We start from the raw sequence: 26,904 nt of genomic DNA, 5'->3' as shown, positions 1-26,904 counted from the left end.
GAGACGTTTAGCCACCTTGGATGTTTCCTGCTCATTCTGCAAAGCATCCAACATCTGTGTTACTCAGAAACCATATGGGGATTTTTTTACCCTATGATTATTTTATACTGTCCTTAGCAAATTATTTCTCTTCTGCAGGTAAAGACACCTGCAGAAGAGAAATAATTCATATGCAGTAAGGGAGGGTTGCTGAAGAAGCATTGAATTAACAACAGTACCACTGCAAGAGACGCAGTGTCCCACAGACATACACAGAGTCAGATTCCTCCTCATGCTGGTGCTTAGGACAGGAATCCATGCTGTTTCCATCAACCCTACCCAGAAGCTTGCAGGGGTCCTTGCAGGTTTTGACCCCAATATCTGCATTAATTTGGCCCCTCTTATCTGGCAGGGCTCTGCGGGGATTGCTCCTATTCTGTGCTAAGCCTGCCCTCAAACCTGGACATGGCTAAGAAGCTGGACAGCAGCGGATCCAACTTGAGCTGGGCGTAGTGGTCCCTGCCTCAGAAATATTCCCCAGAATAACATTTAACACCTGTCCTGGGGTCCCATTATTAGCCTCGCCAGTGCAAAGGGCCACAAAGTTCTGTTGCATGGAGTAGACGTATCGCCATACCATATCACCCTCCACTCAAGCCTCCTTTTGGAGGAGGAAGGACCATGCTGTACCTTGCCAGAGGAGAATGCCTTGCCAGCTCCCACAGTTGATCAATTTACGCCATGGAGTGTGAGGCAGATTCCTCTTATAGTAACTGTTATACATACACCCGCTATTACTCACCCACTCTGCCACTCAGGAAGTAGGAGCAATCCCAAATTTACAATAGCTGTGAGCAAGTACTGCCCACCTTCATACATTATCTGATTTGCAGGGGAGGGTGGGCTCCCCAACATCACTCACTTTACAGCAATTCCCAATGCTTTTCCTCCCTGTCCACCCCCCTCCCCCAACCCTGCTGCACTCCGGCTGTCGCACTCCTGGCCAGGTTTGCAGAGGTATTCAGGCACCTGAAGTTGCCACTAGATGCACAGTGGAGGTTTCCGAAGCCCCTAGGCAGATCAAGCACATACCTAGTAACAGCCTTAAGAATCCCAACCCCCCCTGCAAACCTGGCCCTCAGCACCAGGCAAAATACAGCCCAGCATGCTCACTCAGTCCCTCCACAGGGGATGTCCGCACAAGGGCAAACTTCACATTGTCCTTGCAAGGGATATATGGCAGAGGCTTTGCAGGGGATGAACCATCCTAGATCACAGGCCTGCTGATGGCTCCTACTGACCCAAGGGAGAGCAAAGGTGGAAGCACTTCTATACACATCTCCCTTTGCCTCCAAACATGGTTCTCTGTGTCTTCTTTGCGAAGGTCCCGTCAGAGCAAATCCTGACTCCCTGCTGTGCCCAAAGCTCCCCGCAGAAGTGAATGGGGGATTTGGGTGCACAAGGAATGCAGGAGCTGAAATTACCAGCAAGGTTCTGCTCTTTCCCATGATCAGCCAACAGAAACATCTGAAAGCTGAGCTAGCGTCCCATGATAATGTTTCATCTTTGCTCCCTGTAAGCCAGTATTCCCAGCCTTGCTAGGTCTCAGATAGGGCTGGGACAGTATCCACAGACTCCTGGTCCTCACTTTTACTTGGATCTTGAGTTGGTCAATCCATCTAACAAGACTTCTCTCTTACAGTACTTTCCAATCCAAAGCTGCTAAAGCACTGTGCAAAGGGGCTCAGCATCACATTTTACATACAGGGACACTGAGGCAGGGGGCCCTAGCAGGCCCATGTGCATAATGCTACTTACACTGTAAGCACCGTTTTCATTCTATGCAGGACCAAACACTAAGGGTGCCTACACACGAGCTGCAAGGCTGCTCCCACGTTCTGTAATTACAGCACGTCTGAGCAGGCTCAATTAACTGAGTGGTAATTACCGTGCTCCAACAGACTCCAGCATTTCATGCACTGGCATCCTCATGCTCTCAGAGCCGCTCTAATTAAAGCTTCCCCCCAACACACACACACACACACACACACACTCTCTCTCTCTCCTGGAGCATGTGCATCAATGCCCTAAGGCAGGGGCGGGTAATTATTTTGGGCAGAGGGCCGCTTACTGAGTTTTCGCAAGCCATCGGGGGCCACATGCCAGGCAGCCAGGGGCAGATATATGTTAATTTTCTAATATTTTTAGGGGCCCTGCGGGCTGGATAGAATGGCCTGGTGGGCTGCATTTGGCCCGCGGGCCACATTTTGCCCACCCCTGCCCTAAGGGCTCTGGGGCATGAGAAGGGCCTCTTAGGTACTACATCAGTACAGATAAGAAATGGCAACAGGATAATTAAGAACTTCTGGCCATGCTGCAGCCCCAGCCATGAGCCACCTTCCCACGTTGCTATGAAAATGGTTGTGTCTTCCCGTGATGCAGGCAGGGTCTTGTCCTCGCACGTACACTGCAGTTAGAGCAGGTAGGATCTGGCCATTAGGAAGGCCTGAGTTTGCACTCATCTGTGATCTAAGTCAATAGGCAGTGAGCCCAATGTCACTACAGCAGAACAGCAAGAGCACGCACAGGCAAGGTTTTAACAAGTAAATCTACATAAAAGCTTTCTCTGGAAGTGATTACTTAACATAACCACCAGCTGTCTCCCTGTTTCTTGCTGAGGCAGCGTATCATCTCATCATTATTCACTGAAAAAACTTTGTTTTGTCTATAGGGTAAGCAAAGTTTCAGAGAAATAATATTACCTGACAGACTGAGATGCCAAGTTTTTGGTTTATTTTTTTCCCAAGCATGTTATTCATGTCCTTAAAGGAGAAGAGCACCAACTGCCTTGCATGACGGTAGGGCTTACCTGACCAAAGTCCCTGCCGCTCCAGCCAGGCTTGTCCCGTCTCAAGTGGCACACGGCTCCGCCACCACTTCTGCTGGCTAGTGCCAGGCACCACGGCCAGTGGGGCCATGCTGGCGGGCGGGTGGGTGAGGGACTGCGGTGCAGTGGCCACCTCGGTCCAGCCCCCCCCAGGCAGTGCTGGCTCGTGGGGCTGTGCTGCTCAGGGGATGGAGATGTGGAGCTATTTATTCCTCCCCTTCAGTCTCTGGGGCAGTAGCCTGCATGCAGAACGGTCCCTCCTGCCCCTGCCCACCAGCAGCTACCATGAACCTTGCAGTAACAGGCAGGTGCAGTAGGGCTACACAGGCAGGGTCTCTCTGGCCCAGGACAGAGGGTGTTTGAATATGGCTCGCCAGCCCACTGGGTGATAAAAAGTTCATGATCCAGCCCCACATTCAAAATGGTTGGACACCCCTGGGTTAGACGGTAACGATGACAGAAGGGGTTAGACAACACTTTCAAGGCCGTCTGTGCACACAGAGCCTCCATTGTCTATCTACAGTATCTACTGCCAGCCTTTGTCAACCTCCCAACTCATCAGATTGGCAGTGCTTCAAAAACAGGATCTTTAGCAGTCAAATATTTACTACTGTACAAAAGCATTACACCAGTCACAAAGACAGCTTTGTAACTGGATAGGGTTATGCTGCTGCCCAACCCTGCTGGGAACTGCAGGGCTGTAAGCGCTGGCCCATATAGAGGGGCTGCATGGAGCAGTCCATCCAAGGAACCCGAGGAAGGGCACTTGAAGGCTCATCCAACAGCTCTCCCAACTATATAGCTGGGCCAATAAAAGAAAGCACAAGAAATCATGTCTTATATATAGAGACACTTAGGAGCATTTATCTGAATCAGTGTTAAGTGGCCCAACCAAACGTAGATGTTTAAACTCCATTAAACCCCCATATGAACACTCTTATTCAGAATTAAAAAATGGAATTAAGGCCACTTCAGTTCTGAATAAGGAAGGCCACACATGTGTTTAGGGCCAGATCCAATACAGCAGAATGTCTCAACCCATGAGTCGCAACCCAAAAGTGGGTCACAAGAATATATGACAGGGTCATGAACAAACTTTAAAAATGGATCAACAAACTTTAAAAATGGATCCTTTTTCAACAGAGAAAATCATGGGAAACCATGGCTTTTCCCTGGCAGAGTTTCCCTGCCCCACACCGCCCCCCCCGGCCCACACACTGGAGGGCTGGAGCCTGGGGGTAGTGGGTTGGGCATGAGGGGCACTGGGTCAGGACTGGCCACTGAGGTTTACAAATGGGTCCTGGTAGAAAAAAGGTTGAGAAGCACTGCAATAAAGGATTAAACGCTACACCACCTTACTGTCATGCATCTGTCTCCCAGAGTGGACTCCAGAACCCCGAGCTGGTCCTCAGGCTCCCTAACCAATGCCACGAGAGGTTTAGGTGCTTCAGAAGGATGATGAAGAAAAAAAGTCTATCTAGAGTTAGCTAAAAGGGAAGACTAAGCACAGGAGAGTGTCCAAACTTCAGCCCCTCTCCAGCTTGGCCACCTGAATCAGGGTTGCAAGTAGATGCTTCCATCTACTGAGGGACAAGACTTTTTTGTGATATCTTTACTGGACCAACTGCATAATTGGGAGAGCTGCTGAAGAAGCTTTTGGGCATCGGGCGCATTTCCTCAGTTCTGAAGGGTTCTAAAGACCTGAGGAAGGGCACCTGATGTTCAAAAGCTTGTCCAACTACTCTCCCAAGCATACAGAAGCCTTACCTCTCAGACCTGCCCAAGCTACAGTACTGCAACCCTACTCCATACACGCAGGAATCACACCCTAGGACCCCTCTTGAGGGCCGGACCTGAACAGCGGTGTTTGAAAGAATGGAGCAAAGATCATCCAAAGTCACTGTCACCCCTCTTTATAGTCAGACTAAAGCATTCACCCAGGAAATGGGAGACTTGGGTTTCATGTTCTCCTCAGCCTGAGTGGGTACCCCTGTCTCCTGTCTCCCAGGAGAGTACCCTCACCTTTCATGATATGACAAGGGGCGCTGTCCAGCCACCGTGAACTCGAGAGTGAGGGAGTTATGGTGTCTGAGAGGAGGGAGCACGCACGCAGGAACGTAGCTCCGTAAGCTAGTGGTTAGCATACTCAGCAGGGAGCAGGTGTAGTGCTGGGCCCCAGTCTTTGCTCCTTGCATTATTTCTTACTTTTATCCAATTATTTTTTGTAACAAAAACCCTAGACCCTCGCCCCACCCCCCCGCCCTGACCTGTTGAGTGCCCAAACTAGCCAATGACAGAGCTGTGCTCCCTCTTGTTCTTTGTCTTCCCAGTCCTGTATGTCTTGCTTTCCTTTCTGCTCAAGGACAAGAGGGGAGTCAAGCACCCTACCCAGGCAAACCCACACCCTGATAGTTAGGGCACTCGACTGGCAGACGGCAGATCTGGATTCAAGTCCCCTCAGACCGAGGGAGGCTCTCCTGGCAGCTATTACATAAAAGCAGATGATCACACCACTGCCAATGCTTTAAAAAAAAAAAAAAAATGGCCAAATGGTACTTTGTCAGAGACCCTGAGCATACATGCTGGATCAGGCCTCCCAGGGGACTTGGAGGCCCCTGCCTGGTCCCTACATCTGATCTGGCTTAGGCAAGATTTGGTACCCAGTAGCTTCAGTCTGCGTGTGGGCACAAACAGAACAGCTGGTGCCTGGAGAATTTTTAAGTCCGACCTGGAGGAACAAAGGAATTTCAAACACTTCCAGGATAAGGCAGGAGCTAAAGAATGATGGTTTGGGTCACAATTTTGGGTGTGGATGTCTAATGTTTACCTCGGTCTGTTTTAGTGCCCAAGCCCTTTTCCAGGTTTAGCTCTTAATACAGTTAAGCTAATCTGCTTTAAAAGTTCATTCGGATTCACCTTCCCCAAGTGCTCCTGTGTAGACAACTCCTAAGGGAGATGAGCTAAGACAGAGGACTCCTAAGAAGAGTTGTTAAGGACCCAGAGATAAAGGTTTAGTGCAAGCAATGGTTTAACCTGAACTGCTGGTCAAAAGGGACTGCAAAGCACCTCTTGTTTTTGGCATGGTGGTAGATTTTAGACTGATATTTTCTACAGTGAACAAAGCTTGCTGGGAACTGGGTTGGAGCACGGATCCATCTGAATTACTCTAAGCTCTTTGAGGTCCTTCCGTTGTGCGTGTCCCATGCGCAAACCAGGAGCCCTGTATCTTACTGAAATGCACTGAATAATGTTATCAAGGATACACAGCAGATTCCTTCTAACCTGTGTTCTGAAAGTTATTCCTGGATTAAAGTCTTTGGCAGTTTTTGAAAGAGCAGTATTCTCCTCCCCACACATTTCCAAATTCTGAGAACATTTTAACCACCGTCTTGTTGCTTGCTTGCTTTTGAGGAGAAGGTTTTGGAAGGGTGTTTATGTTACAGAAAAAATGGCTGATGCTTGAAGTTTGGCAGAAGCAGAATCTGTGTTAAGGAATATAAAAGCCTTTCCTAAATTTGGGGACGGGAAGGGGAAGCAGGGGGCAAAATAATTAACTAATTGACAAGAAATTGGAAGTGTCCCTGGTGGGAACTACCTGAAGTACTATGGCTAGCTGAGCATATGGTAGATGTTGCAAAACACTGTTAAGAAACACATCTGTCTAAGCACTATGCAGGTGTTTTATTTATTTATTTTGGGGGGGGGGGGCGCTAATTTTTTGCTCTTTTCTCTATCTGCTACTCAACTCAGCAGGCCTGAATCCCCACATCCGCAGTGGTTTTATGCAGATTTAAGTTCACAGCCTGGCATACAGTTACTCCAGATTTACATTACCAAGCAAGAGGAACATCAGGCAGCTTTTCCCTCCATCTCAGCATTTTAAAAAGAGAAAGAATGTTTTTGTTTCAATTGAAATAGAGCCTCAAATTGGTGATTCTTTGGAGTCTAACATTTCTTTTCACACCACCTACCCCCTACAAGAACCTGTCTAACAGCAGATTCATCTTTCAACACGTTCACACCTGCCCGATTACCATACATGGAAGACTGTTTCACTATTCTACACAAGCTGCGGAGTGAATTGCATTTACCTGCTTGCTTTAAGGCAGGAGCAATTTGAAGGATATGAAACTCCCACATTCTGCTTTTTATCAAGGTTTTATTTCATTTAGTATTCAAGTGAGTTTATCACCCCATGCGAGCATGTGCTTCACGGCTGCCGTGTGCGACAGGAATTGGTTATAGCCTTAACCAGGGATCCTGGACTCAAGCTAAAGCAGTTCATGCTGTTGCCCCAGTGTAGCAGACAAGATACACTTGGCCCTGCAGAGATGTGAAAAGAAAAAAAGGAGACAGGAAACACGAGGCCAGATCCTTTATCGAACTCTCATCAACTGCAGTGGTAGAGAACTAGATCTGTGCAGTTCATCCACCCACTCCAAGTGGCTGGCTACATTAAAAAGAAAGAAAGAAGTGACCTCTGGTCCACCATCCTCTAACCCACTGCACAATGGCCAGAGGAATCCAGTAGCAGGAAAAAACCTGCATTCTCAAGAATCCAACAGTCCTACATGGTGCGAGGTATCCCAGGCCAGATCCAGAGTGCTATGAAGCCTGTGAGCATCTTCCTGGCAACTCCCCTGGGCTCTGGAGACAGCCTTGGTGCCTAACTAAATGCTGAGCATCTGTCTTCCCTTACCCCAGTTTGGCATGTAGCAATTCACACCTCCCATTAGGACAGAAATCAGCAATGTATGGCCTGCAGACCAGATCCAGCCTGTGGGACTTTTGGATCCAACTTGCAAATGTGGGGCTTCAGCAGTATATGTAAGCCAGAGGTGCCTTCTGTGGGTGCTTTCCCCATGCTGCAGCTGGGATGAGCATCAATTGCCGAAGCGAAGACAAGCGGCAACGGCAACAGGGTCCTAGTGGCTGCCCAGCCACTTCTGACCCAGGGTGGGTCATTTTAGGCTGGAAAAGGTGGCCTACTCCTGCTGTAAAACAACTGAATCCCTGCATGACCTAAAACAGAGCAGCCTAAGTTCTGATGTGAAACCCGATTTTTGGCAGAGCAAAGTATAGCAACTCTGGCCAGCATTCTGCATTGTGTGCCATCATGTATCATTAGCAGAGCAATTACACAAGCAGGCAATCCTCATGCCCCAGCACACAACCCAGGCACTGGTGGGGACATGGAGAGATTCCCTCTTGTCAGAGCCAGCCTTATGGATGGGCGACATGGGCGACTGCCCAGGGTGCTGTAGTCAGGAAGGCGCCAAACGCACAAACATGCATGCACACACGCGTGAGGAGCCTGCATTCACAGCAGCACTTTCCCCCCATACCATCCCACCCCACCCCACCCAGCTAATCCCTGCCCCAGGCAGGAGAAGCAGTACCCAGCACACCCCCAACTCCAGCTGTTGGTCAGAGGAGCCGGACTGGGCACATGTGCATGGGATGGTTCCTGTTCCAGTCCACCCACCCTGCTCCTGCACAGCAGCAGCGCTGCCTGCCTGACTGTGTGGCGCAATGCCGCTCCACTTCCCTGATGGGCTGCACCCCATGCCTTGCCTGCCTCTGCCTCTAGCAGCACCACTGGCTTAGGAGGGGCTGCCAAAATACAAGTTCGCCCAGAGCACCATGTTCCCTAAGGCCAGCTCTGCTGCTCATGATATAGCACTGAACACAGATGCCAAGTGGATTTTTGTCCTCATTTGAAGCAGCCTTGTAGGTCCCGGTTCAGCATGTTATTTAGCCTGTGAGTGGACAGACTCACTGTTTAAATTTAAAGCTCACACATGCAGGGCCATGAGCCTTTGTCAGGTAGAAGCTACCAGACAAAGCTGAGCCATTTTTTGCTTCTCATATTGTAATTTCAAGGGCCTGCTCTGCCCCTGCCATTCAAGTCAATGGGAAATTTTGCTATGGATTCCAATAGAAACAAAAATGCCCATTTTGAAAGAATGCTGCTTGGGTTGCTAGTGTGTAGAAACATGAAGACAGACCTAATGTCACTTAACGGCTCTTCCATCTTTTTCTTTTTAAGAAAAGATTTGCCGGCTTGAGCTGGAAAAATACAGTGATTGAGCATGTATGATTCATCCCAGCCTGCACAGAAAAAAATTCAGAGTGGTTGGCTGGCTGCAAACTCAACTGGTAGCACAGCATCATTTGTGAAATGTGTCATTTTCGGGCAGCAGAGGCACAGAAGCCCAAAGGCAGAAAGCATCTAACAGATCAAGACCATATATATATGCCCAAAAATTCCATATAGGTCACCAGCTTTCTACAGTATACAAGCATGCTCTGCTTGTAATGACTGGCGTATGATACCAAACAGCTCTAAAGGGAATCTCAGAAAAACAGAGCATTTAGAAGAACATGTAATAAGTTTGCACTTGAGGTCCAGCCTGGCAGAAGTCTCCAGAGAGGTCAAAGGGACTGCTGACATAATTAAAGGATGCACAAGGACACTGTACATAGAACATTGCATTCAAGAATCTCAGTGTATTTCAGAGGCAACAAATAATTGGGCTGCACAAACTACAACTGGGCAAGTTAAGCCATCAAAAATGAAAGGTCACAGACACAAGTCAGTGGCAGACCCAGGAATATAAACAGGACTGCTAGTTCCCAGATCCCTGCTCTTGACATTAGATTTCACTGCCTATAAAACCCACCTTAAATAGAAAAGTCATACCATGATCCACTCAAATGTATGATATAAGATGTAGTGCAGCCTGCCAGATCCTCAAGGGCTGGCAGAAAGACTCTGGAAAAACTGGGATTATTTCATCTGGAGAACAGAAGACAGAGCAGAGTGATCACTGTTTTTTGATCCACAAAGGACAGAACAAGTAAGGGGCTTAAACTGCAACAACAGAGATTTATGTTAGACACCAGGAAGAAGTTCCTATGTATAGTGCTAGCTAAGCACTGGAAGAGATACTGGCTGTCGAATCTGTCACTGGAAGGTTCCAAATGAAAGTCTGACCAACATTTATCTTGGCTGGTTTGGACAGGATGACTGCCTTGAGCATGGGGATGGAGTAGAAAACTTCAAGGTCCACCCCAGCCCCACATTTCTATGATTATATGCAGATGCAAAAGACATGCATGGATTTTGGGATTTGTTCTTCCATCTCAGGAGCAGTTGTATAATTTAATCCAAGGTAGGGGGTACGGGGGAGAGGTCTACAGTTTCTTCTCTTCTCCCCATCTGCTAAGGATGCCACCTTAGTCCAGCTCCATCTGGAGAGATTAATCTTATGCCAAAGCACCTCTTACTTTTAGCCCTGGAGGTCCCAACAATTCCTGTGTGTCATTCAAGGTGCACCCCACCCCCCTCACAAAAAGAAACTGCCTAATGCAGCAAGCTTCGCTTGAGCTGGAAGATGGCACAGAAGCATGACTCCATGACAGGTGTGGTTTCTTTCATGCAGATACACTATAGCACTTGTCCCTGCTTGACAACTGCCAGAAGATAAGGCCTCCCCAGGATGAAGAAACCATTTCCCACCCACCCAAATGCAGGACAGAGAACTCAAGTCTACTACAGAGCATCCTCTGAAGAGGTCAGGGATATTCCATGTCACAGCAGAGCTGAGCCTAGTCGTGGACATTTGTCTTCTCAGGTGAAAGCCAGAGCCTTTAGCAAGCTCCATGGATAGACTGGAAGGGCAGGCGGAGGCATTTTCATGAGCTCTGAATTCCTTCTCTGTGCTTCCCTTTCAGGGACTCAAGTTAATACTTATCATCTCCTCCACCTATTTGCACGAACTTTGGGATCAGCTAGCCAAGTACATGTCTACTTAAGGATTCTTGCTCCTTAGAGTGAAGTATACCAGCCTAATGCTGTGGTATAATACATAATCATTAGGAGAGGCGTATACTAAAGATCAGGCTTAATATTAAGCTCACCAGAAACAAAAGCGGGACAACTAGAGGTACCTCTGCAGCCTAGCAACAGCATCTCAGGATTCGCCTCACCTTTTTTGTTTTAAAGCTATGCCCAACATCTGCTTATCAGAGAAGAATTCATTGCAGTGTGTGTAAATAATGCAACTGGCTGATTTCCACCTCCTCAACTGAGAGAAGCAGCTGGTTTTTTGGCTTTTTTTAAGGTGGTAAGGTGGTGGTTTTTCCTTGGTGGCACATACATATTCTTCACTGGGACTATTAGCAAAAAAGGAACTATTTTTGGGGTAAATACAAAGACATCCTAAAGGTGAACTGGCAATATCTAAGTACAAAACATCAGAAGAGAGACATGGGCAATCTCTCTCATTGCAGCTAACTCCTAATGCCCAGTAGGCAGCAGACTGAGCAGCTCCATAAGGTATTTTCCATCCCCTTGCTACTTTGCCAGTGCAGCTTGGACGGCTCAACCCAAGCTTCTGCTTCCTGTTGTCTTGTGAAACAGCTTGCCAGTGAACAGGAAAAACGAGGGAAAAAAACAAAAGCAGAAGCGACCCCCAAAGATTTCTCTGTACTCCATCCTTCAAGGCAGGTCCAGGCAAGGCAGTCCTTACGACAGGCAAAACTGCCTGTTCTACCAAGACAGCATTTGTTTCAAGCTGTTAGATTGTGCCACTTGAAATTACTGCTTGGGTATGAAATCGCAACACTAGTGGGGCTTGTTCTAGCTTCTCCACCATACTATGCCCCAGTCAACACCTCCTTTTCTTTTGATTCCCTTCTTAAAATGCATTCAAATTTCCTAATGGAGTCAGAGAAAGCTTGGAGCTTGTAAGAAATGGAGGCCTGATCCCCCAGTGGCTCTATCTATTGTACTTCCCAGTAATCCCTTCTTAAGGCAAAAATGCCCAGCTGGAATACCTTGAACAGTAGCATCTGTCACGACTGAGAGGGCACAGAGTTGTGCTGAGAACTCCATAACAGGGAAAGGAGGGGTTAACCTTAATGGTACTGTCACACATCTGCATCCTATGTTGTAAGGATGGCTCAGGATTATGTTAAAGCTGATCTGGCCCCCGATGAAACCCATGGCCAAACTGTTAATAATTTCAGTGACATCAGGATTATTTAGGACAGGGATGGACAAAATGCTATGTACAGTATGCGGCAGATCAGGGAGGGGATAGGGTGTACAGTGGCAGATAGGACAGGAAGCAGAAAGCAGAGCAGTAGATTGGACAGGGAGCCCAGGGAAGGAAGCAGAACACAGCAATAGCAATAAATCGGACACTGAGCAGAAAACAGAGCAACAGATTGAGCAAGGACAGGGGATCAGAGTGACATCCAGGGAAGGTGTAGGGCTAATCTGTGACCTGCCTGCCAACAAGGTTGGCCCCCACTGATTTAGAGAACATTATACTGTACACCCATAGGCCTACTCTCCCACTATGCATTAGTCTGGCTCCATTAATGCACAGGAAAAAGAGGCAATTTTAAAACCAAATGGAGCAAGCATTTTATTCTCAGATATTCCCAGCCCTCTGTGATAGGCTGCGCTACTGGGTCACATGCATCAAATCGCAGTTCTCACTCACTGGCCATAGAGCAGACTGATCTGCTAGTCTAACTGCTAAAGGAGATGTGCGTATCTGATACTTACTTTCTCAAGACTGCGATTTCGTTCTCTATGCTGCTTTCCTTCCCCTTCAGTGCTTTCTTGGGAATGCACTTGACTGCAAATAGTTTTCCACTTGCTCTCTCTTCAGCCAAAACGACTTCAGAAAATGCACCCCTAAAGAAAAAGGAAAAGATCAATTTCAAATCATCTCCTCTCCGCGATCCGAAGCACGCGCTTACAGGCTACAAAGGCTGCTACTGCAACTTCTCTTTATTAACAGCAACGTTCCACATGTAAGGCATCTTTCATTTGCTTTACAAACATACTCCTGTTGGCGCTCAGGCTAAATATTCCTGACAGCCACGTTTACTGAACAACAGGAAAGTTTTAAAAGTAAGCCAGGGTCCAAAAACGATCGAAGGGATCTCTTGGAAACCAAGAAATGCTACTTGTGCCACCGCCAACGATTTACTGTGAGACTTGGAGAACACACTTAGCATCTTCTGCCCCAGACGCCTACCTGCAGTGATTCCTTCACTCACTGCAGTGGTAGGAGGCTTAATTCATAAAAGTCTGTAAAGCCTGCACTTATGTTTATCCAAGATACTCACACTTTAATGATCGCTCCCGTTTTAGTTCTCCAGCAGTCTAGGGTTTCCCATCGCTTTTTGTTCTATTCTGACTCAGCAAAGACAGCAGCTATTGAACTACTTTGCACAACATAAAATTAACACCAAAGAGCTACTCAACACAGCTCACAAAGACACTCTCAAGGACCCAGAAGGACATCCTTCCGTCTTCAGCTCCCCCTGTGCAAAAATAAAGTTTATTTCCTACCTATGGGGACTTTTTACCATCTTGTACCATCTACACTTTTCCCAGAGCCTCACTAAAGGACTTTGATCCTGAAAGCTTGCAGAAAAGGACAATTTTCTTGCCATTTTCCAGTTGGTCTAATAAAAGGTATCGTTTTGGAACCAAGAGTTCTAGGTTTTTTTCACACCCATGGAACAACCTTCAACAAGAGATTTTGCTGAAGTCAGGATTACAGAGTCAGTTGAGGCCTTCCTATGAATAGTAAGAATATTCAGGGCTGCAGACAGGATAAAACATACGAAGAGCATATGAGCCAGGACACAAGTCCTCACTCAGCAGCCAAGAGTAAGAAGAAGCCGCCGCTTTGACATTTTATGCCAAATTTATGTATTATGAACTTCTCTGTATTACTTGGTTTCAGCCACTGTTGAATAAGATCCTAGATGGCCTACTGGCCTGATTCAGACTGGCAAATCCCAGTGCTCCTATTAATCGAAAAACCACTTTCCGCAGTACCTGTGCTCCCCTGTGTATCTCACATCCAAGTGCTCATCTCTCAAGACCACAGCCCAAGGTCAACTAATAGCTGCAAGGTCATTTATTATTTATATAAAATAAAAGTAAATCCCCAGAACTAGGGCACATTTCCCTTTGAATTTTCCCCTCAATCAATCAATATATTATTTGGCATGGCCTTCCAGTAAAAAAACACGCCACTTACAGCCTAAACAAGCTGCAATTAAGCTCCAGTAAGCTCTTAAAATGTTAATATTTGATCACAACCTCATTAAACTCTGAATGTTCTCTGACTTTCATCCCCCACCACTGCTGGTTATCTGGTGTTTACGGGTAAACAGATGCTTTTTCCCTTTTACTGCCAGGCTCTTTCTTCCTCAATCATACAGTTCTTATGGCACAGTTGAGTATAGGTGACCTCACAGTTGCTCCCTGGATGTGAAATAACTGAATGAATCATTAAGTGAGTCAATAAATGAATCAGGCTGGAGAAGGAAGATGCTGATTAGGAAAGAGAAAACTTCCGTTTACAGGGAAATACTTTTGTAGTTAGTGGTGATAAGGAAATGATGACAGGAAGCTGGAAATAGATTAATGGGATTGATGCAAAAGTGTGTGTGTGTGTGTGCGCGCGCGTGTGCATGTGCGCGCGCAGTTCAAATTTTAGCCTCACTAATTCTACTCAGTGCTTTGTGTTTAGATCACAAGTTTCAGAGAGCTATGGGACCGACGTACTTCATCCAGGAGTTCACCTATCCTGTGCCACATGGACTCAGCCAGAACAAAAGAACCAAGCAGATCAAGTTTGTTTAAAAGACTTATTCTGTGACTTTCACCTGCTGAACAGCCCTAGTTATTTGAGTCTGAAATCCTTTCAACACCAGTCCTTGTCCTTGCAAATACTTAGGGAATAAATCACTTGAACCTTCAAGTATCATTAACTTCAGAGAGAAGGGTGCTGAGGAACAACCAGGATGGCTCCCAGGCATCCTTTCAAGAACCCCTTAAGCCACACCTTGCCTGAAGGGTGTTTGTGCCCAAAAGCTTGCAAAGAACAATTTTTCCAACTATTTAGTTGGTCTAATAAAAGATATCCCCTCTACCCAAAGAACCTTGTCTGCCAACATCCTTAGACTAACAAGGCTATAATCAACACCATGCTTGCATCCGTAAGCTTTTGTCACACTATCTACGCTGCATGTGCTTGGCTGTGTGTTGTACTAGTCCCTTGCCTCTTGCTTGCCTGCTCTGCACAGCAGCTTGAATGTTTGTACAACTCCTTTTGCTTGTTGTACAGAGCCGAGTATGTTTACGATACTATAAAAATCCAGAAAGCTTCTGTTTACAACATAAGTTCATTGCCATTCAAAGACCGTGATATAAAAATCTCTTTTCAGTAAACTCTACTAAATGCCTGGGTTACTGCCCTTCTCCTCTGCTTGCTGGAAAGCCATGGGGAGGAGAAGCTGTATCCAGCCTACAGATTTGAACTGATAGCCCCTTGAATGTTTTCAAGGACTTATAGTTCCCCTCATTAAGATTAACATCATATTTCTTTAATGGCTGTTCTCATTAGGAACACAAAATGGGAAGATACTCTATTAAAGTGTTTATCTGAATGTCAACCCTCGGTGCTTAGAGCACTCCTCATGTTCCCAACGTTGTACAAACACTTGGCGAGATTCATGTCTCAAACTGCCCTCAGACAGCATTTAGTACTGCTCCCTGCAATCCCCCAGCCCCTGAGGACACACGCAGCGTGTGACACTGGTCTGGGAAGGAATAAGATATATATTATCTAAGAAATAAAAAATTGTGTGTGTGTATATATATATACATACACACACACACACACACACACACACACACACTTTTTTTTTTTTAAATGGAAAATTTTCCATGTCCCAAGTCAAATCAGCCAGGTCAATTCCAAATCCATGTGAATCATTCAAGAACCATACGTAGCCCTCCTACCGGCGAGCATCCTTCACCCCTACTTGGGGCTTCAGATTCTTCCAGATCCTTTGGCAGGCATCCTATGTGCAGGCCCATGCCCGGAGGCTTGGGTTTTGGATGCCCCCGAGTTTCGCTTGCCCTCAGTTGTATTGCTATAAGAACAAACTAGGAAGCAGTCTCCAATTTCCATAAAGTCAGTATGTAGCTGAGATCCTCCCACTGAAAGTCGAAGTGGGAAGCTAACTAGGAGGCTCTCGCAGGGAGTCCTGTCCACCGGCAGACAAGGGTGCAACCCTCCAGGGAATGTTACCAAAGGGATTAATGAGAAATTAAAAGAGGGAGAGGTTGCCATAGTAGGAAGGGGATGCAGGGAAGACAGAAGAGGTTGAGAGCGATTGAGGGGGGAAGCAAAAACAACTAAATAAATGAAAGAAAGAAACTTCCTGGACCAAATTCATTCCTGGGTTAGCTTCTCCCCACCCTCCTCCCTGTCTCCCCACCCACGGGACTGGTATGGAGGCCAGGAATTTCAGAGCAAGGCAAAATGGCCCTGGGCCTTGGGTTCCCTGGGCACTGCATGCTGCACTTCATTGCAGTGCAGACTGTGAAAGCTGGAGGAGGGAAGAGCCCAGAGATCCTGGCTGCTGCTGCAGCTGAAGCAATGGGGAAATGATGGCTGGGTGGGAGGGTGGGGGGAGGAGAAGACAAGCCACAAATTAACCCCGGAGGCTGCCTGTTGGACAGCCCTGCACTAGACCACGAAGGGGACTAAACAACAGTTTTAGCTGAAGGAACCGATGACCCTTTTCATTTGAGAGTCTAATCAAGAACAACGATTTAACTCTAAGGACAAATCTCTACTTATCTCTAGGGTTCAAAAAAAAAAAAAAAAAAACCACAGTGATTTTGCACATAAATCCCTATAACAGGTTGCCTAGTTTTAGCAAACATGGTTATTGTATAACATCAAAGCAGCATTATTTTTCTTTAATGTGTTTCATTAAGCATCGCCCAGGATAATAATAAGTTCCATTGAAAACTCAGTCTTATTTCATCCAGAGTTTATTATTTCCATTTGTATAGCACAGCACTTTTATTAGCCCTATTCCCTAATGCTCTCTGAACAGAGAGCTTTGTCTATAATACTGGCATGTATTGCAGTGTCCTCTATACAGTACTGATATTAGTATCAGGACATTCACATTAATACATGGCACCACTCCTTTACCTTTGCTTTTTTCCCTTTCCTCCTCTTGTTGACTACAGATACCATCTTTCTTTGCACAGTGAGTTGTACTGATACGGTACCTTTCATTCCCAAATCCCAAAGACTTCTCCTGTTGCGTGGTGGGTATCAGCAGTGTAACAGCACCCAGGAGCTTTACTATACAAAATTGGTAGGAAGCACAGGCAGGATTTGAGACGAGGAGAATGTGCATGCAGGTCTGGCAGGGAGACAAGACATGGGGTTTAACACCTGGACCTACTCAAAAGACGCCACATGAACCATAATGGCAAGAAGTAATCAAGATCTCTCATCTGGATCTTGTATAAAAGAGTCTATTCCAACATTAGAGTGGCCCCAAACCAGGGCTAGAGCTTTGGCTGGGTAACAGACTTAGAGGAGTGACACCCTGGGGGCCAGACGGGCAATGCCAGGTCCGTCTGCAGGCCAGATGCAGCCAATGGGCTCAATCCAACCTGCAGTACAGGGTGAGCAGCTCCACCCCGATCTGGATGCACAGGGGACTCAATAGCCCAGGCAGGGCCGGATCTGGCCACACAGAGCCTCCACCACTCCCCTGTTGCCAAATTTCCTGACCCATGGGGATCCCCACAGGCTGGATGCCACGGCTCTGCAGGCTGGATTTGGCCCATGGGCTGGAGGTTGAGTCCCGATCTTCAGCACTATTTCTTGCACTGCCTCTACCAAATTTAATAAGACCCAGTCTGACTACCATTTTAAGCACGTGAGTAAACTGAATGAACCCACTTCATTCAAACAGCCTCTGCACTCGTTTAAGGATCTGCAAATTCCCAAACTCAGAGAGACGTCTTACAGAAGCTACTATTTCAAAATAGCTCTGGACTCCTGAAACACTGGAAGGCAGAAGCACACTGGGGATTACAAAATTAATGACAAAAATCCATACAATTAAAAGCCACCAGGTAAGATTTTGAAGTGAGAATGAATTTGGATCAGAAATGTCATGTGTAGGGCAAGTTCAGTTTGTAGTCTTCTTAGAAACAAATTGATCCTTACTCTGAAAAAATCTTCGGGAACTTCTCCCCCTCCACGGTGACCAAAAGAATTATTTATTTTTGCAGTCAAATGGAAGAAAATTTTAAAGTATTTTTGCACACAGGGACTAAGTTTTATATGTAGGAGGATAAAGGCACACACCTAAAGACTGAGAATTTATACTTGCTTATGTCTTTAGATATCCAGTTCCCCTTAAATGAGAAATAATGAAAAGCCACCTTTTTGAAGCACCTAAGGAAATTAAGAGCATGTTCATATCCAGTTTGTTTTCTATTCCCAATTCCCTTGGTATTTCCAGTAGTTCTATTCAGAGCCTCCATACCACTTTCGCAGCTCTAAAATCCCATCCTGAGTCAGTATTATAATATGGCGTATTAATAAGTAAAATGATTTTCCAGAAGTCTTGCAGCTCTATCTGTAATCCAAAACCAGGCCACTTTTGGGGCACCTAAAAGCGGAGGTAGAGGCTAAGTGTCTTTTATCTGAGGGCCTCAGCTTTTTGCAAATTTTTAATTGAGCCACAGTTCTCCAATCTAGGGAACTGTACACTCATTTAAAACTTGGTGGGAGAGAAGCAGAGAGAAGCTAAGTGACTTGTCCTTGGTCACAACAGGGACAAATTCTGGAAGACACCCAAGAAACACGGACTCCTTATCTTCAAAATTTTTAACCATGCAGCATCTCATGTGATGCCCCATCCTTCATAATCTGAATTTCCTTGGATCACTTCCCATTCTAGTTACTCTCTTTAATCTAGAGTTACAAGAATAGATCAGCACTTCCAGAACTTTGCTGGAACAAACTGCATTTGCTTCCAAATGGATTTTGTCTACAGCAGCTTCCTAATCGAAAGCAAGGGTGCTCATACTAAACTTGAGTGCTGCTAAAGATGAAATGAAGTGCAAAGAACTTTGTTCTGCCACATCTCAGTGGCATCTGTCCAAATCATAACCTACTATGAAAACTGAAAGCCTGAAATAAAATGAATGGCATGCGCTGTGTCGGAGAGAATCTGTCACAGTGCATCAGTACGCTTCAGTGCCACAAAAATACAAATGGAGACTCTGACAAATGAATGGCTGATGAAGGAATTTTCCATTTACTAAGATCTACATGTTGAATGGTTTTCCACTGCGTTTGCAGGTGCTGTTATACTAAACCAACAGAAGTAGGCAGGAAGCAGATTTCGCATGTTTAGGCCCTATATCACTAATGACCTTAATTATGATACAGGTGGCATTCAGTGTGTACTTTGCTCTAGCCATCCTCAGGAAAGCAATCAGTGAGCACTAATGGAGTTAAAAAAAAAAAAAGGCAGCTTCCAGCATGAACAACCCTGTGAAGTGTGAGGCTCACCAAACAACAGTGAGCCATTTCATAAGATCTTAGTAAGCAAACACAGATATTCGTTTTCTCCCCAGAAAAAGGTCTGTGCCAAGCCGACATGGTGCATCAGACTAATGGGCCTGAGGCACACCACTTTCTGCAGCCAACAGCACGCAAGGGAGCAATGCAGCGAACATCGCATCCAACTGCCTGCAGATCCCCAGCCCAAATGACCAAATACTCAATTGCAGCTGGGTCGACTGAGGGCAGCCTTCAGTGCAAGCATCAAACTGTTATGGCCCATGGAGACATAACGTAGCACCTTACCTGTTCAGTCATAACCCCCCATCCTCTGCAGAAAGGCTACATTTAAACTGTTCCTGAACACCGTCAAGGATAAATAGGAAGTGCTCTCAGTGGCGAGGGGATCACGGACGCCTTCTCGTGCAAGCTACGAGACCATGTGTTTTACGACAAAACACACAGAAGTGGGAGCCAAGTTCTGTTGCTGGGTCTGCTACTGGTGTAACTCAAATTGTTATTCCCCTACAGCTCTACGCTCCACCTGGCACAAAGCCCAAATCATAACTAAATTGAAAATTAAGCATTTTCGCCATGAAGCCACATCCCAGCATGCACTGTGATCTAGACGGAGGAAATGGCCTTGTCCTGCAAACTTCAGACCTGGATGTGAAGCCAAAGTTTCCAGAAGTTCAAGGAGGTTTCAGTGAAGAGGTGTGATCCAGGCCCAAGACTAGTCCAGTGTGAAACCAAGGTATTTGGGGCATCTCCATTGGTGTCGAACCCTTAGACCAGGGCAACTGCTGGCATGCATGCCACAGCGTGGCACGCAAAGTCATTTTGCTTGGCAGACGCGCCTCAAGGGGCTGGGGCTGCGCTGCCACAACAAGGATCGGGCCCCTCACCACTCCCGTCGTCCACCCCCAGCACACCACCATCTTACAAGTCAGGCTGCAGGTGTTTTGGGTACTCTACCCAAAAACGTTGCTGACCCCTGCCTTAGACCTGGGTAAGGTCCCAAAGCAGCTCCATATAAAACTAAGGGCAAGGTCACAAACATTTTGATCCCTTGGCAGTAGTTTATTCTTTAGTGCGACAACCGTGCTATCCATCTAGTCTTATTCATCATACCTCAGATTCAGTCCTTCAGCCCTTACTCTGACAATACTCCCACTGAAATCAAATGGGAATTTCACCTCAGTAAACACTGCAGGGTCAGACCATATGAGCTGAAGCCCAAACTTTCAACCCTGGTACTTGCTTCAATTTTCTTAAAGTCACCTGTGTTTGAAAATATTTCTGTATATCTGTTGGGCTGGGTGGGTTTGTGTTGCAACACCGGGGGTATATTTGTTCCACTGTTATTTTAGTAACACAGCGCACGGTCTTCTCTCTCTGCTGTACTCCTATTGTACCAGGCAGCTGTGCTCCTTGCCCTCTCATGTACACCATCTATTCCAAGTTTAACCCCCCAGTCACTCATCACGCTGTTATTATGTGATCCAGACAATGGACCGTGCTCTCAGGCTTGCTTAAAATGCTGTTGCTCTTTCCCTAAAGGAAGATTAACTAATGGCCAGTGCCAGTCCTCATGCCACAGCTGATGCAACAAGTCATCCCAGTCTGTACCACTGATGCTTCTTCCTGCAGGCTCAGAGCCAGCTCCTGAAAGGGCATGGCTGTATGGATTTACTTTGTTCCAGGTAAAATGTATCATAAAGCCATTTAGAACAACAATATAGATCATGGTTCTCCAATTATCCTGACTGCTTAACCACATCAACCCAAGGTAATGAGAAACATAGGAACACATGGGAATGACCATACTGAGTCAGACCATTAGCCCCGCCAGTCCAGCAGCCTGACTTCCACAGAGGCCAGTATGGTCTATCTCAGCACAAGATATGAGAAACCCTGTAGAAATCCCTGTGGGATAATATGGGCTGCAGGGTGCACTAGCAGATAAAGCACTCCGTCAGATGTTAGGAAACTAGTCTCTATTGCATGGCTCTGCCCAAGTTGCTCTGCCCTTGGTCATTAAAACCAGGTTGTTCCAGCGTTGGCGGCAAAGCAGCTAGGACATCTTGCTGTATGCTGTTGGCTGACATGCCTGGACCATGGTAGCCCAAACCTATGACTTCAAAAAAGGTGCTGTCTCTTCTTTGGGGTACGCCACATTAATACAACGGGGCCCAAATCCCTGCTGGAGTCTTTACATGCCACCATTAGGCCAATAATCAATACTAGTACCCTGTTCCCGGGGCAAGCTCCTTTCTACACCCCTTTAGCTAGAGGTTGGTATAGGCCCAGAATGAGGTTTTAAATTCCATACCAAAGCTGCCCAGGTCTCCTGCTCCACTATGGATCATGATGGCGAAAAAGGTTGCTGCAGCCATTTTTGGGTCGGAGCTCAGGGCTAGGAGGTTGAACCTTTTCATAAAAGCAAAGAGTCTCCTACTTGGCAAGCTCAGGCTTTTGTGTCCACCCCTGTGTATAGGGCAGGGACACATTGCATACACCTAAAACAGCTGCGAGCTTTTTTCCCTCCACATTGCTTTAATCAGAGGAAAAACATCTTAGGAACATAGCATGGGTGGGACCTCCCTGGTGGCCGAGTCCTGTCCTGGCTGTAGTTGGCAACTATGTCATATAACTGCTTTGATACATTTATCAAACCCCATCTTAAAACCAGTCTGGCCATTTGGCAGGTTGTCAAAACAAAAATACCCTGATGCTGAGATACCCTCTTCTATTTTCCCACCTCAATTTATTCATGGCCTGTTTATGTCTATTTGCTCTTGCATCAGCTTTGTCCATTAAGTTAGCTAGCTCTTTTCCTTCCCTCCTCTTTATATCACTAATGCATTTATAGACAGCTGTCTGCACCTGAGTGCAGCTGGGCTAAACAAACCAAGGTCATTTAGTCTCCTCTCATAATATGGGTTCTCCACTTCCCTGCCCATCCTAGTAGCCTTCCTCTACACCTGTTCCAGTTTTAATTCATCTTTTTAATTCATCTTTCTTTAAACAGAAGTGAGCCAAATTGTAAGTAACACTCCAGGGTCTTGTCCCAGTGCTCTTGCACTGATACTCCCCTCCCCTACCTACATCACAGATACCACTATAGAGGCATCCTAGGATTATGCTTGCCTTTATGTCCATCTCACAGTGGTGGCTCATGGTTATCTGTAATCAGCTAATACAAAAGAGGTCTTTTTCCTCTTCTGTCCTCCCTAATTTATGAGCGCTCTACTTCGTAACACAAAGTCGTATTAGTCCCTAAATGTATGCTTTTGCACTTGCCTATTAAATATCATACTATTTCTATAATTCTAGTCCTCAGTGTTGTTAAGTTTTAAAAGGCTGCAGTCTGAACCCAAATACAGAACCCAGGGCTTGCTGGCTAGGTATAGGAGGCCTTGATGTTTCCTGCTGTAAGTGTATTCATATCTTATTTTGCGAAAACCAATGTGGTCTAGTGAGCTGAACAAATAACTAAGACTAAGGAACTCCGGCGTGCTAATCCTGGCTCTGTCACTGACTCACTGGACTTTGTACTTCTCTTCTGGGTCTTATTTTTTCCCTCTGTTGGTAGGGAGCTGATAATACCTAGCTGGCAGGGGTGTTAGAGCTGCCTACACAGTGCTCAGCAAATGGAAAATGTTGGGTATTATCATTTGAGTGTTCAGGTGTACAACACTATTCTCCCTGACTTAGGAACCGAACAAACCTTGGTAGTTCACTTTGAAAGGGAGTGATTCTTCAGCCCCTCTATAGGGCTTATATTTACGGTCGCTGCATAATATGCACAGGTCTGCAGCAAATGACTTGCAAGTACTAAGTGAGCAGAATTGTTACAGATTAGGGCTGAAGAGCACTGCAGTCACAGCCATGTGGCAGCATTTACAGAGAGCATTACGCTTAGCACTAGAAAAGCTGTCAGTCTCCCCACAACCAGAAACATGTGGTTTGCAGACATATTTGTAAGGCAAAAACACTTGTTCTTAGTATTTCAGCTGCACCCTGAAATTCTGAGTTTTCCATTTGTTCTTCATGCTCCTGCTTCCTACTGGGCGCTTCTACACGAGATGCTATGGCACAGTAGCAACGAGCTACTGTAACACTACTGTGTGGATAGCTCATGACTACTGCACAGTAGGTTGTTGCTACTGAGCAGTAGCATCTAAAACAAACCCCAAACTTGGACTTGGTAAGCAAGTACTAAATGACTGCATAGTAACAACTGCGCAGTCTGCCACTGGTGTAGACTGCCACTGTGCAACAATAATGTCACTGTGTAACAATTTAAAGCCACCTGTGGCTTTGATGTATTTTGCCCCAAGAACCTGTGGAAGTACTCTGAATCCAGAGTCTACAGATGAGGAACAGGGATGCAAAGAGAAACTTGCCCCTGGTCACATGGGCAGAATAATGAAATAAATAGAGAGCTGCTAGATCCCAGCAGTGTCCTAACAGGGACCCATCCATCCTTGCTCAGCCTGAAACTATTACATGTGTTTAATATAACACATGATATTGTTGTACTGCTTTACACTTCTCATAAGAAAAAGAGTAGAAAAAAACTGGTGGGTCCGCAGTGCAGGTGAGTTCCTAGTGTTGTAGAAACATGACTGTCAGCATTAGGCAGTGATTTCTAATCTTAATACTGTAAGCCTGGCATCCTCTTAGAGGTGTTCACATGTCATTTCCCATTCCCTGCCACCGAACAGGCTCCCTCTACCTCCTTCTACTTTTTAAATGTGGTGGTCTAACCCACTGGCAGTCTATGATGTACTTCCCATGACTGGCTGGTCTGCTACAGTTGCCGGCATATGACTGCTACCAGCTAATGCAGGGGCAGGCAATTATTTCAGGCGGAGGGCCACTTACTGAGTTTTGGCAAGCCATTGAGGACCGCATGACAGGCAGCCAGGGGCAGATAACTAACTATTAATTGTCTAAATTTTTTAGGGGGCTCACGGGCCAGTTAGAATGGCCTGGCAGGCCGCATCTGGCCTGCGGGCCACATTTTGCCCACCCCTGAACTAATGGATCTGCTCCTTCAGCTCAAGTCCTAGAAGTTTGAGCTCTGTGGCTGAATATCCTGGACAGAAGACAGAATAGGTATTCACTTTGGGGCCCTGCTACATGTTCATATTAAAGCCAGCTAGAAACCAGCTATAGAGTTGCTACACATTGTCAAATACTAGCTTTATAGCGGGTTGTTCATTTTATAGCTGGATAGTCATTTTTATCATGTGATAATTACTTTGTAGTGTGGCTGGTCTAAATGTATTGTGTGATTAACCAATTAAATGTGTGATAAGTACTTTGTACTTGTGGCCAGTCTTACTTTGCATGTGTAGCCAGTAACATGCAACATGTATAAAGCCCTTGCTACATATGACACAATTAACTGGATCACACAATAAATTCAGAGCAAGAGAGAGAAAAAACAAGCTCCCATAAACTCAAGTTCACTTCATCAGTTGCTGTGAGATGATGGCATAGAGCAGTGCATAAACATGGAGTGAGTGATCTGAGTATCCCAAAGCAAGCCCGCTGGCAAGCCATGCAGGTCCCCAAATCACTGCAGCTGCACAAATGCAGGAAAGACCCTGCATCATGGAACAAGACACCAGCTCCCAACCAAGTGATTGCTTGAAAAGGTGTTACCAAGCAGTGTAAAACTGTAGAGAGGCAAGTCTTGTTGCAGCCTTAGAGCAACACCTTCCCTCTTTTCTCATACAAAGGCAAGACACCTGTGATTCCGAAGGGAGCTGTTAAATGGCTCGGGTCAGAGCAAAATATTTTTTCCATCCGTCATCACAGCACAGCACAGCAGCCGCGCCAGCTCGTTCCTCCCAGATGGGGAAATTCCCAGATTTATGTAACTGCTGGACAGAAACAAATCCAACAAATTAACAGTTCAAATATATGCCTCACGGCTCAACACTTAGCAAACTGCTAACGCAGCCCTCAGAGATTTTAACACAGGACATCAACAAAATGTTTAGCCAAAGCATCAAAGTCGTTAATTGGTATCTGTTTGTGGGGAGAGCAACATCCATGCACAGCACCCCTTTAAAGTTTCTAGGTAGAGAGTCTCAGTTAGGGGCTGGGGGCGAGGATGGGGGTTGTATGAGCTGGGCAGCAAAGGACACCTCAGGGTAAGGGTGGCCAACTTGTGGCATGTGTACACGGTCTGTGACAGATCAGGAAGGGGACAGGCAGCATAATGACAGATGCCCAGGGCAGGGAGCAGAGCAGCAGATCGGGCAAAGGAAGGGGTTTGGGGTGGCACTCCGAGAAGGTTCAGGGCTGATTTGTGGCATGCTTACCAAAAAGGTTGATCCCTTAATGGAAGGAAAGATTTAGCCATCCGCAGCCCTAACCTCCTGGCACTTGCCAATGCGCTGCAGCACAGAAAACTTGGATCATGGCCCAACCTGAAGGACAGCTAATGCCAATGCAAAAGCAGTAAGAGGGAGCAGGCTCTAACTCATCCTTAATACACCTGGAGTCAAAATGCACACAGTGGAGCAAGAGTTTCACCAAGCAGGTCTCAGCATTGCAATGCAGTCAGCAGAAGGTGCTTGGAACCGAAGGCGATCCAGCTCCAAGGGGCAGATGACGATCTGAAGAGTGCAGAAGTAACCAGTTCTCACCCATAAAAATGCTAGGGAATATACTGAGAGAGGCATGGTCACTGGATCAAGCTTTCATTTGTCACTTCCACCCTGAGAACAGGAGACTTCCCCAGCCATTTCCTTCTTCACTGGTATTGTGGCAGCACCAAGGAGTCCTAGTCTAGACAGGGGTCTTAGTCTAGACCTAGTCCTAGCTAGGGGTTGGGGATACACAGAGCAAAGCCCCATTCCCTACTACAAAAAGCCCATAAGATACGTCATTAAACCTTTCTTAGAACACAAGTTTCCTAGACCCCAAAGGAAAATGCCCAGCCACTCAGGTGTGAAAGTCCCAGTCCTATGTTCCTGAAAACATATTCAAAGAAAATTCACTTTGCTCCTTTCAGACACCCTCAGATCAAGTACTCGTGTTCTAGGAGATGCTTTGGAAAATTTCAGGTTTGATCAATCATTGTGGAGAAAACCAACAAAGTATTTTGCATATTTTGTTTTTTGAACATCATTTGTCAAGAGACATCAGTAGAAGATTAGAAGAGGCTGGAAGGGAAACTGGTAGAAGTCTTCAGCTTTTCATGTGTTTTGTTTGGGAGACGGCAACATCCAGATTTTTTTCTACACATTTTTCCATGATTTCCTCATGCTTTTCAAGGGATGTACACAATGTCAGCTCATTCCATTGCTGCCTTTAATATCTATAATAATGCAATGTGCTGAGAGGGAGAGGAAACTTGCGCATGTAAAATTATATGTTACACTTAAACCATACTAAGGGCTTCAAAAAATGTGAGCACACATGCAGTAAAGCTCATCGACTCAAGCTAAATGCCCTCTGAGCATCTCAAAGTTATGCCACTTCAGGCAGTGGTTCTGAGCCATGCTACCTAGCCTGTGTTAGGGTAAATTTGGGTCGGTTCCATAGAGGTAAAATGAGCAATTTGCAGTCCTCCATCAT

General features: G+C 46.1%; 1 protein-coding gene across 2 annotated transcripts in view; it reads right to left on the bottom strand.

The window, feature by feature from the left end:
* CAMK1D (calcium/calmodulin dependent protein kinase ID) overlaps positions 1 to 26,904 on the bottom strand; it is a 329,871-nt gene that overhangs the window by 190,337 nt on the left and 112,630 nt on the right. For both annotated transcript variants that reach the window (XM_090041796.1, XM_090041794.1), the window contains exon 2: positions 12,447 to 12,578. In XM_090041796.1, coding sequence (XP_089897922.1) covers positions 12,447 to 12,578 — 132 coding nt within the window. The remainder of the gene's footprint in view (positions 1 to 12,446; positions 12,579 to 26,904) is intronic.

Source organism: Crocodylus siamensis, chromosome 4 (genome assembly GCF_052110815.1).
Source record: "Crocodylus siamensis isolate JL-2025a chromosome 4, ASM5211081v1, whole genome shotgun sequence".
NCBI lineage: Eukaryota > Metazoa > Chordata > Crocodylia > Crocodylidae > Crocodylus > Crocodylus siamensis.
Note: the sequence above shows the minus strand (reverse complement) of the source record. Positions and strands in the feature narration are given on the sequence as shown.